This window comes from Leptinotarsa decemlineata, unplaced genomic scaffold (genome assembly GCF_025532065.1).
Source record: "Leptinotarsa decemlineata unplaced genomic scaffold, Ldec_3_MD MMD2_tig00000008_RagTag_RagTag, whole genome shotgun sequence".
Taxonomy (NCBI): Eukaryota; Metazoa; Arthropoda; class Insecta; order Coleoptera; family Chrysomelidae; genus Leptinotarsa; species Leptinotarsa decemlineata.
The window spans coordinates 9,787,810-9,802,329 of record NW_027412537.1 but is presented as its reverse complement, the minus strand read 5'-3'; the positions used below and the strand labels follow the sequence as shown (position 1 = coordinate 9,802,329).

Below are 14,520 nucleotides of genomic sequence, written 5' to 3'. Positions count from 1 at the left end.
CGTAATTTTTGAAATATGACATAAATGTTTTCTGTCATTCGTAATTAATTTCTAATTTCTTAACGTATTCCATTATTCAATCTCATAAGTAATCAATGGAATAATAACTTACACATGATGAAATAAATTTAAGAGTAGCATAAACTCACAGTGTAATCTAATTGTGTAATTAGACATGACATTTTCAAAATTTACAGTGTAATGTGTGATAGAAAATCATGTACCTGAAATTACTATTGAATTCTTCATCTGAATAACGATGGAATACATTCTCATAATCAATAATACGTGGCCTAAGTTTTCGGTTTTCACGATTATAATTCTGCAAAGTTGCAATCCATTCTTCATCTGAAATAGTTTCTGGAGCACTATTGCGACGCATCTACAAATCTCCAATTGCCGTATAAGTCATTCTGATTACATTCAAACTCAATTTGTTCAATAATTTATACTTTTTTCTAATATAAATAAACTTATCCTTAAGGTTTACGCGGAAAGCGTTTCAAAAAACATGTTTCAAATATATACAATATACAGTTTCATAGACCAGAGAAGATTAATGTCGTGCTACATGAATCGTTGATTTTTGTCCGATGACGGATTCATGACGGAGCTGTGAGAATCCAGTCTTAAAAGAAATTTTGACAGTAATAACCATGAATGAGTAGTTGAGTAGTTCCGTTCCGAACAGACTTGGATGTGAAGTTGAAAAATTCAAAAGGTTCCTGCCATCTGTTCTGTCTTTGTCTAAATTCCTTTGCACAGTATTTCTGTATACAAAATACTGTGTCCTTAGTATATATTTTCTGTGTCCTGACATCTGTAGGTAGAGCCATCAATTACTATTAACTTTAACTGTGCATAACCACCAAACCTATCGCACTTCACCAAAATTTTTTCTAATTAATACCAATGTAGAAATTTGTGGGGTATTTATTCAGGAATCAATATTTGGAATATTACTTAACTCTTTTGCGGAAATTCCTGTAACGTAGCTCTAGGCTCTTTATTACACATCTGGAGAATTATTTTTGACATTAAATTTTGCAGGTTCTCAAAATGGAAATAGATTCTGATGAGGAAAACATTATTGAAGAAGACTTTTATTCATTTCTGAATATTCCAAAAGAGGTAAATTCATTATCATTTATACAAAAATCGTCTCATTCACATTTCTTTACCAATAATATTTCATAACCTTTGAGCATGTGATGGAGGAAGAAACCCATTATTTTAGGCCACAAAGGAAGAAATCAACAATGCTTACAGACGACTCAGTAGAATGTATCATCCCGATAAACACGTGGATCCAACCCTTAAGGAAAAAGCAGAAATTATGTTCAACAAAACCAAAAGGGCTTATGAAGGTAATCAACGATAAGTATTAACTTTTCCTAAAAGAGAAAAACATTTAACTGAAACAATATCTGCAGTTCTATCGGATCCCCACCAAAGAGCTATTTATGATTCTTTGGGAACTAAAGGACTTGAAACTGAAGGCTGGGAGATAGTACAAAGAACAAAAACTCCTGCGGAAATAAGGGCAGAGTATGAAAAGTTAGCTGAGGAAAGGGCCGAAAGAAAAAAAAAGCAAGCAACAAACCCATCAGGAAATATTACCATAGCTGTTAATGCTACAGATCTTTTTAACCCATATGATGATTTGTTCGAGGATGAATATGAAAAGTAAGGTTATACATAGTTCTGTAATTCAGTTATCTTGTTTTTTCTGTTTTGAAAGCATCAATAATGATGGTTATAGAACTATAACCATTGTAATTTATTATTCCTGCTTGTTTCATTATGAAAATCTAACAGTATTTAAACTTCTTGGTACATTTTCAAAAATTCAAAATAATGATTACAGTATAACATATTCATTACAACATATCATTTGCAGAATCATCTCAACTTTTAAACATTTTGAATTGCCTTTTTTATCTTCAGAGATTTCATATCCAGCATCCCGAACATTGAAGTTTCATCTATGCAATTTACTCAGGCCGTGGATTTTCCCTTAACGCAGAAGGATACCTGTACCTTATCAGGTCAGCTACAGACTCAAAACGGTACGGGACAGGGTGGTGTGAATCTGAGCTGGCGTCATATATTCTCACATAAAAGTTGGGCAGAATTGGAATTGACAGCAGGTATATTCAAACTTTTCACTTGATCACTCCTTATTCAACTCATTTTAAGGAAGTGGTCCTGCTATATCGTTCAAAGGATTCAGGACATTGACCAAAAGGTTCTTTTGGAATGGTGGTACGATTTTGCAATTCACACCTGATGGAATAAGGCCGGGCATAATGTCAAGTAAGTGAGACATTTTTGAGAGTACATTTAATATACAGAATTTGATTTTCAGCAATGGCTATGCAAATCGACAAACATTCGGTAGGTTATGTATCTTATCAAGGAGGTATTAGATCCGTCTTTTCAACACAAATTATAAGAGACACAGGTAAGAAAGCAATTTCATTAATCTACAAGTAAACTTATTTTCTATTTCATTTTTAGAATTCAATAGGTTCAATTTTTCGATACAAGTAGGTGTTCCCCATTCCTCTGTGCTTCTTCAGTACACAAGAAAGATGATGAATCAAGAATTGAAGTTGAAAGTTGCTGTGAAGTAAGAACCAATGATGTATTATTGATTTTTAATTTTATCTGTAGACATATTCACTCAAACACCAAGTTTATTAAACATGTACATGAACAATTTCAAAGAACATATTTGCTTTTGTCATTATTTAATAATTTATAGAGCTGGCACTTTTGGTGGGGTGATCGAGTATGGAGCAGAAAAGAAAATTTCAAAACACAGTAATTTAGCCTTTGCCGTAGTTTGTGGAATACCATCTGGAGTGAAACTGAAAATAAGGTGAGTTGGACTTGTTTTATTCATTTATTTATTTATTCATGGGTTCATAACCCATTTCAATCAATACAATTGATTGAATGAATAAAAGGCATTATACAAAAATACAAAAAAGAAAACATGTATAGAAAACAATATAAAAGTAGTCAATGTTTCAATATATATCCAGTATAAAACTTGATAATGGGGTTAAACCCAAAACTGGTTGTATAAATAAAATTAACTAGTGGTAATTAGACAAAAGTGTTTTTATTCATTTCATTAAAGTGATCATGAATTACCACAAAGTAAACAAGTCATCAATCACACATATTGAATTATATCACTGTATTGATTGTTCCGTCAAGAAAACGTTCACAGAAACCACTCCGAATCAGCTGCCTCCGAAACTCGGATGCAGAAGTAAGGAAATCAAAGTCCGTTTTATTTGCCACTCTTGTGGTCCCTGGTACAAAGGAATGAAGGTACTGATTAGTTTTGCAGTGTGGTTAAGAAAATGTATCTGGATTTCTAGTGAATCTAGGAGAGGTTGGATAGCAATGAGGGAAAGTGAACAATTCTATTACTACCAGAGAGCCATACATAAGTTTTAAGCATTTGATATCAGTGAAGTCTAAGCTGTCTAGAAGTTAACCGAAGTCTGTCAATTCCGTAACATTATTGAGTGGGACTTGATTTAGGAAATAAGAAAACGTTAAAGGAATATTTGCAGATACGTTTCGTGTGTTGATTTCCATACCATTGACAAAACACACATCTTAGGCATTCTGCATTAAAAAAGCAGTACGAAATGTTGTCCATAAAAACGTTGAGCAGCAGTGGTCTCAAATGGAATCCTTGGGGCATATCGGATGTTACAAAACTTCCAAAAGTTCTAAACCCATCAACTCTATTTATCTGTATCTGATTAGAGAGATAACTTTGTATCTAAGATAGGAGATTGCCACAAATTCCCATATGTTCGAGTTTTTGTATTAATTGAGTTCGGTTAACTTGATCAAATGAACTGTCAAGAAAAAATTCACTGAAAGTGCTTTACTGATCCTTCTATCCCTTTTGAATGATATAAAAATGTTTTGAAATGTGTACTACAATTTCTGTAAAATTCTACTACTGCCAGATTTCATGAATCCTCCAATATTGAGATCAATGAACTTCTTCAATTACGTATTGATTGATTAAAAATAAAACTGAATATTTGTCACGAATATGTGATCCTGTGTTATTTTCCTCTCAATATACGAATAACTATTTCGACCCAACTTTTTTTCTTTTTCAGGTTAACAAGAGCTTCTCAAATTTACTCTTTCCCGATTCACTTGTGCGAAGAAATCATGCCAGCACCTATCTTTTATGCAACTGTAGTGCCTTTGGTAGTGTACGTTGTTGTAAAGAAGGGATTCGTCGAACCTTTTTTGAGGGAGGAGAAATCCAAGAAGGTGGAGAAGCAAAAGCAAAATAATTATAATAAGTTATTGGAGAAAAGAAAGGAAGCTATGGCAGCTCAGGAGTTAATGAACGCCACTTACACTAGGATCAGGGATGAGGAAAGTAATAAGAAAGGGTTGGTCATCATCAAGGCTATTTATGGTAAAATAATCCGAGGTACGGCAGGTTTCATATTTTCAATTCGTTACGATGTGTATCACCCAAATGGAATAAATTCGATAATAATTGGATATTGGCTCAAACATGTCGATTAATATTTTCAGTTGGGAATTTTTTTTTCCATAAAAACTTTTCATACAGAGGGGATGTAAGAGCGGTCAATACCAAATTATTTAAATATAAATTCCGGTATGTTATTCAATTTTTGGATTTTTCAGAATGTTCTAGACATATTTTCATGTACAATGGCCTCTATTTAACTACAGTTTTTTCAAAAGTTCAGTATTTTCTGATTTATTGCAAAAATCAACACCTCTGAGGGAAAATTGTTTGATGAAAAAATGGATACAACACGCTTGAAACTGATTTTTCATTTAGGTCCTGATAGTGAAAAGTAAGCAAACACTATTTCAGAATAGCTTTCCACTGATATGATATGAAAATATATTTAAATAATTTTATTTTAGTGCAATACTTGGTTTCAGCAAATTGTTGTCTGACTGTATAACAGTAGTTGTCAGTGTTATAGTCTATAATTTTACTGAATCACAAAAACAGTTCAGAAATCCACAAATACTAAGACTATAGAATGCTTAAAAAAAGAAATTGCTACCTATTGCATAACATCTAGTTAGGTTAAAACTACCTCTTTTGATGAGGGTCTTCAATCATATATGAAATTCAGCATGCTTCTCAATTTTGATTGAAAAGTGCAATGTTAGGTTTTGAGTGACAAGGAAAACTTTTATGAAAATTTTGACTTGCGATTATGTAGGAACAAGCAGCGAATGTGAATCCTTCTCAAGAAATACTTTTTCAACAAATGTCACAAATCTTTTTATAACATATCCACACAAATAAACATGAAAACTAGTGTTCACAAAGAAAAAATCGCAAAATTTGGGGGAAACATATACTTCCAATTGTTCAAACTTTGAGAAACTTTTTTTTATATCCCCCAGCATTTAACACTTCTTTTGGAGTGCCTAGAATGTTTTGCCTGTAGAACTTTATACAATCTTCAACTGTCAGTAGGCAACCATAAATTCAATATAGTCATTGGATAGTACAGGGTGTTTGCTCATTTCTAGAGAAATTTTCAAATTTGTTACTGTATCCCAAAGTACAATTAGTAAGATAGAAAAGTACTTTGGAGATATTCAACATGTAAGGCAGACGAAAAAAGCAACTGCCAATAATATAATAAGTGATGGCAAATTGTATATTATGCTTGAGTTGAATAAGAATTAATTCTTTGAAATATCTACAAATACAGATCCTTATCAAATCACTCAAGAAACATAAAAATGTATAGATAAAACACAAAGTCTATAGATACAGATTGAATATGTATCAAAATAAAATGAGGTAATTTTTTTCAGGAATTAGAAATTCATCAGCATTGTAAAACACCCTTGCTAAAAGATATTTTAATAAAGCTTTCTTCCACTCACAGTAAGTGGTCCAACAAATCGGAGGATAGGGAAGCAAGAATTGATGTAATGGTCAGCAGGATCCCCTGATCTGATATCAGTAGACTCCTCATGGGAATCGTCCAAAAAACTGTATATATAATGATATCCCTTGGCTTTAAAAAACCTGTGATTAGATCGGTCACGCTTGAGATTTTGCCAAGACTTTCATGACAACCATTTTGAAAATATTCTACATTTACATTTTTGTATTTTTTTACATTATCCATTTATCATTATAGAATTTATTCTAATTGGCAAATACACACCATATAGTTATTGTTGAATGAAGGTTTTGTTGTTAGACCGTATTACCACCTTGAGGAATATTTCAGTGACACGCTATCATAGTTGTACTATTCATACTCCATAATTCTTAGTAATAATTCATTTTTAAATATTCGTAAAGCGATATTGTGGTTTAGGTATATGATTCATAATTTCACACATTGTTATCCAGATTGATATACATATCAAAATATATATATATATATATTTTCTCTCTTTTAAAAATTGACTCAGGCTTAGAACTTTAGTGTGTTTCTAATGTATTTACTATGCATGTGTGTGTCTGTTGGTGTGTGTGTACACACACCTTGTACTGATTTTAATATTTTATATGTATTATTTTGTACTATTTTTAAGCTTTGTAACCATGATTTATCATGTATACAATAAAGCATATTCTCTCTCTTTCTCTATTCAATGATTCTTCTAATTGTAGATTCTCATCAGCATGGTGACGAAGAAATGACCAATGAGGTGGTTGACGTTACCATACCAGTGCAATGTCTAGTCAAAGACAGCAAATTAGTGATACACGATCACACTAAGGTGATGGTTGAGGGTATGATTACGACTCATCAATAGCTGACAAATTATTTATTTTAGAGTGAATTACCCGGCTTTTTTGACCCATCTTTAGGAGATGAAAAAATGTTGCACATTATTTATAACTACCATGACCAGCCCCATGAAGTTACCATTACAGATAGTGAAGCTCTCAGATTACCAAAAACTTGTAAGTATTTGATTAACGGAGACATTCAAAATTAATCAATCATATTTATCAACAGCACATCGGACGAATATAACATAGTACCATAAGAGTAGACCTAGTCGAAATAGTGGAATTGGATGAAAATGGTAGAAATTGAAACAAAATTGGTGCAAGTTTCGTCATTTCTGTACCATGTGTTCAAATTGTTTTTATTGAAGTGCATTTGTTGTAAAAAATAATTTTTATAAAACAATAAAGTTGTTACTCTTTAATTTCAATTTTTTATCAATTTGTGTCCATAAGATATTTCATTCGTGGATTCGTCATGATTTCTTTGAGAAAATTCAGTCCTTCTTGCCTTGCATCTTCATGTCCTGCAGCAGTCCAGCTGTGATCGGCCTCTAGACGATAACTTCCTAGAAAATTGTGGGGAGCATTTATCCATTCCTAAAAATCATTCAAATTCATTTCCAAGGATTTATTGGTCAAATGGAATACTCAAATTAGGTGTTATATTTAATTTCTAATTCATAAATCTTCTTAGGTGACTGCAATAACAAAAGGTATATTCAAAATATTATATCTTGAACCTACATCAAATTTAATGCCACATGATCTTTCAGATATTCAATCAATTTTCCGATAAAAATTTGTTTCAATAATTCTGTTAGAAAAAACGACAACCATTCAATGAATTTCAGTGAAATAAATACTAACGATGATCATAATACATGACAAACCAAACCAATTGAATTATGGCTGAAAATTTAGTGAGAAATTAATATTTTCTTCAGGAGTCAAAATTTAAATACTAAGTAAAAAGTTTTTGCTTTCTTTCTCTAGTTGAAATTCTGATCTCCACATTATTTGAGTTATTGTTATTATGATCTAATTATCGATGTAGACTTCATTGACTGATTAGAATTCAAATAATTATTTAATTACCATTGATCTCTGTAATTAACATTTGTTTCTCAGTCACAGAATTTTTATCAATTTAATTTTTTTATAGGTATATTGAATATACAATAACCTAAAATCTAGGATGCACTGATAAACAAATTATTTTTTGCTAATTGTTTGACAGTGAACGACAAATAGAAGTTGTTGACATGCCGGTGATATTTAGTGTAGAAGAAAAAGTAGAAATTGTCTCAATCGTCCGTGATAATTATAAAACTTACCATGAAACAGCTGAAACATTTGACACACATCCAGAGAAAAATATACACCATACATCAGTGATGAGAATTATGTGAAAATTCAAATCATGTGGAGATACTGATAATAAATTCACAAATAAACTTTGAAAACTTGTTGCAAGTAAGAAGATGAAGTTGAATGTACTTTTATCTGCAGAGTTAAAACCTAAATTGTCTCTGCGAAAAAGGGCACCTTCCCTCCAAGATAAAGTTGGTCACATTTTTGGCTACAAAAATATTTTTCTCTGATGAAGCCACATTCAAGTCTAACGGAACAGTATCTTTGCAAAATTGTCGATGGAAGACTGACTCCAATCCTCACTTTACGATTGAAACTCGCGATCCAATATTATTCAAAAACTAAAGTTTGGTGCGACATTTACAAGGATAAAATAAATGGCCCCATTTTCGACAATCTATGACTTGTCAATTATATCTAAATTTTTTACAAAACCAGTTGCATATCTTCATGATATTCCAAGACATGAAAGCAACAGGTATGGTACCAGCAGGAGGGCGCAACATATAATACTACAATGGAAGTAAGGCAATATCTTGAAAACTTCTGTAATGGAAGGTTAATTCATAGATATTCCGATATTTTATGGCCAGCTAGGTCGCCTGATTTAACCCCATTAGATTTGTTCTTCTAAGATTACTTAAAAGAGAAGGTATATCAACACAGGCCATTCACAAACGTAGAACATTTGTAAACAACTATAATTTTGAATATAATTAGAAATGTATTTGGGACTTTTCTTCTAGAACGGAAACCTGTAATGCAAGAGGAAGCAGATACGTTGAAACAATAGTGAATTGATGATAAAACCATTTACACTTCAACTATTACACGTTTGTTACGCAATTAACTGTATTAATGTAGTTGATATATTTATTATTTTGTTATGTATAACTTATTTTAATATACCATCAAAATAATGCAACATAGAGGTTAAGAGATGTAAAGGTTATCAAAATTTCAATGAATAAAGAGATAACAGATAAAATTTCCTGATATTTTCAAAAATAAATTTACTGTTGGACAATATTATTATTTTCTGAAAAACATCTACAGAAAACCGTTTCCCCAGATACCAAAGAATTGGAGATTTTCAATGAGTATATGATGATTTATACAAACAAATGCTTTTCTCAGATCCAACTGTAGATCCAATTGTAGTAGAAGTGTGTGACATCATAATATGTTGAGAAAATAATACATTTTGTGTTGAAAGTTAATGACGAAAATATATAAACAGTGCCATGATTTCTCTGCAACTTACAATGCTTGTTAATAGACTCATGCCAGATGTAAAATATTTTGACATAATATTGGATTCTTACCTCAGGGGAGAGCATACTAAAATATTTCTGTCCAGAAGATCTTTGATATAGGTGATATGTGTGTCCAGGTTTTTTCACAAAATTACATGCTACGTGATTCAATTCTTGATTCATCCTAGTTTCAGTTATCACTTCATTCATTAATTCATGCAAATTCTTCATCTACAAAAGTGTGACATTTGATATTTTACTCTTTAAACGCTAAGCAAAATATAATTTTTTTACCTGCCTACCTATGATTTCCAATTTGTTCGTTGCATTTGCTTTTGTAAAAGTATCTGCCTGCGCGAAAAAAAGATCAATGAGGGATCAGTAACACAAAAAAATACTGTTATTTTGTCACCACTTGTGATTATACCTAACTACTTGCCTTGGTTAACTGTTCATCCAGTTCCATTAACTCAACATGTGTCTTTTTGAAAACTTTTGCAGGATTGACTAGAGATACTCCTCCAGGTTCAAAATTCCTATCAACCAAAACTAAAATGAACATTTAGTAGGTTGACAATTGAAATAAAAAATGTTCATTACCTGCACTTTGTCGTTCGTTACTGTTTTCATTTTCTGTTACTTGTCCATCCATATCTTTAAAAATTCGTTTCATAAAATTTCAACTTCCTCACCTATCAAAACTTTCATCCAACCCACAGACCAATGGTCTGTGATCTAACCCACAAACTACTTTAGAGTAAATGGTTTGTGATCTAACCTTACAAAATTTCATTTCTTCTTATAATTTGAATTTCTTTTAACAAATTTGTAGCCTCGGCCCGCGGAAATTTCAAGTCAAGAGTTAACTTGTTCTTATTTTCTATAGTAGGCCTATGTTTAAAAACAATTGGCTTTAATTTGTTCAGAAATGAGAGAGACTACAGCAGTATATATATATATATATATATATATATATATATATATATATATATATATATATATATATATATATATATATATATATATATATATATATATATATATATATATATATAGGCGTACTGCATTCAAATTATTTACTCTCAACGAATTGAATAAATGAATTTATACGACAAAAATACAATATTTATTCTTGAAAAATATCATTGATAACAAACAAAATAACAAATCTACTATGACAAATGTTAAGATATGTCCAATAGTAACCAAGACATTTTCCTTTGAATTATAATGTCAACAGACACATCGCACCCATCAATGAGACCGGGGTTATTCGTGACATTCTTCAGTTTACTTCGAGAGCGCGTTGAATAAACAGCTATACAACATGGAAAATAGTTGTCCAGGAATCGTGAAGCGTCCGAAATTGTCACCATTAAATATAAATGAAAAAACAATTGTTATGAATGTATATAATTCTTTAAGAATACAATCCGCCCGAAATAAAAAGTAAGGAGGAAGTGGTGCAAAAATGCGCGAATATGACCTATCAATCGACCGGTAGATCGACAATTTTTAGAATTCTCAAGGAACTCAAGGAAAACCACAAGTTTTTCGAGTCGAAAGTATCCACTGATAGAAAGTGTTTGGTTATCGATGAAGAAGTGAAGAATTTTATTAGGAGAATAGTACACTCTTTTTACATAAAAAAAGAGAAACCTACATTAAATAAAGTTTTGTCAGGTATTCGTGAAGACAGTTTTTTTCCTGATATAAGAATTCGATTATGGAAGATATTACATAAGCTGAATTTCACTTTTGGAAAGCAAGATACCTAGAAAGAGCATGTTGATAGAAAAATCAGATAATGTAGAATGGAGAAGAAACTATTTAAAAGAAATAAGGAAAGCCAGAGCACTAGGTAAATCTATTTTTTATTTGGATGAAACATGGGTCAATGAGGGTCATACCGTTTGGCAAGATCAGTATAAAAATTCCAGTTGGAAAAGGTCGTCGTCTTATTACACTCACATAGGCAGCAGTGAAGGATTCGTAAAAGTTGGATGGATGGTGTTTGAATCGAAGAAAAATGGGGATTATCATCAAGAAATGGATGCCACAGTATTCGAAGAATGGTTTAAAAACATACTTGTAAAACTTCCGCAGAGATCCGTAATAGTAATGGATAACACAAGTTACCACAGTAGACGAGTCGAGAAGCTGGCGAGGTCGTGTTGGAAGAAAGCAGATATTACTGAGTGGTTACAAATGAAAGCTATTCCTTTCGAATCGCCTATGTTAAAAGCGAAGCTCCTCAACTTGGCTAAACGTCATAAGTCAAAATTCGTCAGGTATGTCACCGATGAAATGGCGAAGACTAAAGGAATGTCGGTTCTTCGATCTGGATGATCGCATAGACTCATCAGAAAAAATTATTCCAGTTGTCATCAATCCTAATGAAACTGATTCATCCAGTGAAGAATCACTTGACGAATCCATGTAGACTTTTTTCAGATCAAAATTATCGCAATTTCTTATTCGAAGTAAGTATTCCCATTAAATTTATAAAATTGTTTTTGAATCAACTATCAAATCCAATAAGGAATATGAATCTTCATTTCCAAACCAACAAGAATATATAATTCTTCAAGTTAATGACAAATTTGATTTTTTTTCCAAAAAGCTTATTTATCAAATGCAGTAACTTTTTGCCCTTTCTACATTTGTATTTATTTGTAAATTTGATTTTCTGATTATTTTATAGATCTGTAGAAGGTAACAATACTAAATAATAAAAAACTATTTCAAATATAAATTGTCCTTCCCAAAATAAAATATTTAAACAAAATTAGTTTTCACCATATTTTGATTATCTTCTCATCATACAGAATATATCAATGGAAAATTCATATTAATACTCCCAGTCCGACGCCTATTAATATTATCTTAAACGTAATATCAGAAAAAACATCGAGCGGTTCTTTTGGCTGTATTTTCGCATTCTTTGTCGGTGTTATCGCGTTCTTTGTCGCATATCCCTATTTTAATGGCTCGTTAGCGGCGTCCTCAAGGGATATAGAGGGTAGACATATCTCAATGATTTTGTGGTTGAATTGCAGTGCTATTTGCTTCAGAGGACTATGTTGCTTTCTTTGATGTAGCGACATGTTTGCATTCTTGAAATTCTTTTACTCTCAGCCAATACTGAACGAACTTATAGAATTGGGTTGACATTTATTTTGCGAGTTTTATAATATAAGGATAATTCATCGGATGATAAGATTGTTGTCTTCGGATATGAATCAAAAGGTTGAAAAATCTTTCATTGCGGTACTGAGGATAGTACATAATATTTTTGGTTTCAATGATGTCTTGTACATACATTTTACACATGCATTTTTTAATTCCAACATCAATCCAATGCTTTCAATAAACAACGTTCCGTTAAGATTGAGTCAACACTCATAAAAACGTTAGAGTAGGGAAAGGTAGCTGTGATGAACGAAATAATTTTTGGGATGAAGATAGATATACGAAATTTAAATAAAATTCTTAAATTTTCCTAATATAACATAAATTCACTTAATTGAGTAGGATTGTGTTAACTAAAGAAGATAAATCATTATCATCCATATTTCATTATACAGAGTAGGAAACTCAATTGTTAACCATTGTATACTTGGCGCTATCTTGTGAGTAAAATAAAGGTAATATTAATTGTTTGAAACAAACATTTTCGTGAACAGTCATTCTTGATTAACTATATAAAAAAAATATATTGATATATCACCAAACTGTCTTTCCAGTAATGTGAAAGAAGAAGGTTTATTATAGTTATCTCGCAAGAACATACTTTCCTGAAAGTTGAAACTGAAAATTTGAATTGCATTTGTCAAAGTTACTTTCCATTGTTATATTATGTTTTGTACTGAACTAGATAAGGAAATTCGAAATAGTTTAACAAATCATTAATGATGAAAAGCAAATCACAACCAAAACTATTAGGTCTAGTAGGTAACTTTATAAAGGAGAAAGTTTGAAAAAACAGTAAATGTCAATTGAAGTAAACTGACGTTTCTAATTCAAAAAAATATCATTTTTTATATACCCAAAAGAAATATGACTGCAAAATGGACTTGTCCTACTCATAAATGCAAAATAATGGAGTTACTACCATTTTTTCTAGATATTTGTGAGAATGAAGAAATGAAGGTAAGAATTTTGAATTTTTTCTCCGAAAAACATTTTACCCAAAAAACTTTTTCAGATTTCGCCTTCAAGGCTCATTTATGAACTTCAGCTCCCAACAGAGGAGCGGTTGGAACAGCTAAATAAGCCGACAAGAAGGCGAAGAACCACTACAAAAATAAATACGTTCAGTCGAACACCGGATATAGTGATATTTCAAAACTTTGAACCTGAAAAAATATATAAAACAACCATTACTTTACTGAACATGAAGCCAGTAAGTATGAATTCATAATAATCTGCGATTCAGATTTTTATTAATCAATGAACTTGATTGAGGTTTGAATAGTATATTTTTTTTCGAAATTATGATTTTTTTTAAACAGAATTATCCTTAAACCTAATATAAAATTGCTAATTACTCACGGTTCATCCGATTTCCAAAAACAAATTGTTGGATAGAGAATTGATATAGCAGGTACATATCATACCTATCAAACAAGTTATCATTTGCGAAACACTTATCAAAAATTATCAAAAAAAATATCTTTTTACGTAAATTTTGTCCGGCCTTGATATTTTGCCCGTTCAAAAGTCCCCAATAGGTTTGTTTTGGTTCACAATTCTGTATAGTTCGATCATGCGCAGTTATTAAAATGTGTTTTGGTTCAGTTAGAATCGTTTTAGTATCGTTCACAAAGTGTTTTGGTTTTCTCCGAACCGATTCGGAACTATTCCAGAACGGTAATTATTAGTTCGTACATTTGAGTAGGGACTGTTTAGAACTCGCGCACTAATAAAATTTTCCATTTGCGTTATTGTGAATTTTGGTAGTAACGTTTTCTTAATCTCATTTTTATCCGTATTTTAGTTGGTGTTTCATTTGGTATTTCATCTACAATACTGTCTCCGGTAAAACAAAGAATCTCGGAGAGTTTATTGCGACCTGTAAAT

General features: G+C 31.5%; 3 protein-coding genes across 8 annotated transcripts in view; 2 read left to right on the top strand and 1 right to left on the bottom strand.

The window, feature by feature from the left end:
* The first annotated feature begins 829 nt into the window (after positions 1-829).
* LOC111515340 (dnaJ homolog subfamily C member 11) lies at positions 830-9,973 on the top strand. 3 transcript variants are annotated; one of them, XM_074171036.1, is made up of 13 exons: positions 830-986; positions 1,051-1,131; positions 1,238-1,367; positions 1,434-1,686; positions 1,948-2,150; positions 2,200-2,316; positions 2,369-2,464; positions 2,521-2,632; positions 2,768-2,884; positions 4,161-4,486; positions 6,686-6,795; positions 6,853-6,982; positions 8,929-9,973. In XM_074171036.1, coding segments are annotated over exons 2-13 (1,668 nt in total). In that variant the 5' UTR covers positions 830-986; positions 1,051-1,059; the 3' UTR covers positions 8,931-9,973. The 3 variants fall into 3 exon arrangements, with proteins under 3 accessions (XP_074027137.1, XP_023027333.2, XP_023027334.2); XM_023171565.2 differs by lacking the exon at positions 8,929-9,973 and adding an exon at positions 7,038-7,233; XM_023171566.2 differs by lacking the exon at positions 8,929-9,973 and adding an exon at positions 7,038-7,233 and having other exon boundaries at positions 839-991.
* Positions 7,130-14,122, bottom strand: LOC111515339 (uncharacterized protein C1orf50 homolog). 2 transcript variants are annotated; one of them, XM_074171041.1, is made up of 6 exons: positions 13,993-14,122; positions 10,039-10,092; positions 9,874-9,987; positions 9,733-9,785; positions 9,508-9,669; positions 7,130-7,408 (listed from the first exon to the last, which is right to left on the bottom strand). In XM_074171041.1, the coding sequence occupies exons 1-6, from the start codon at positions 14,048-14,050 to the stop codon at positions 7,247-7,249; spliced, it is 603 nt and encodes a 200-aa protein (XP_074027142.1). In that variant the 5' UTR covers positions 14,051-14,122; the 3' UTR covers positions 7,130-7,246. The 2 variants fall into 2 exon arrangements, with proteins under 2 accessions (XP_074027142.1, XP_074027144.1); XM_074171043.1 differs by lacking the exon at positions 13,993-14,122 and adding an exon at positions 13,629-13,769.
* LOC111509109 (hydrocephalus-inducing protein homolog) overlaps positions 13,249-14,520 on the top strand; it is a 174,776-nt gene continuing 173,504 nt past the window's right edge. For 2 of the 3 annotated variants that reach the window (XM_074171028.1, XM_074171027.1), the window contains exons 1-2: positions 13,252-13,590; positions 13,646-13,843. In XM_074171028.1, coding sequence (XP_074027129.1) covers positions 13,498-13,590; positions 13,646-13,843 — 291 coding nt within the window. In that variant the 5' untranslated portion in view covers positions 13,252-13,497. Of the gene's footprint in view, positions 13,591-13,645; positions 13,844-14,520 lie in introns of all 3 variants that reach the window. The other variant, XM_074171029.1, reaches the window with a different exon arrangement.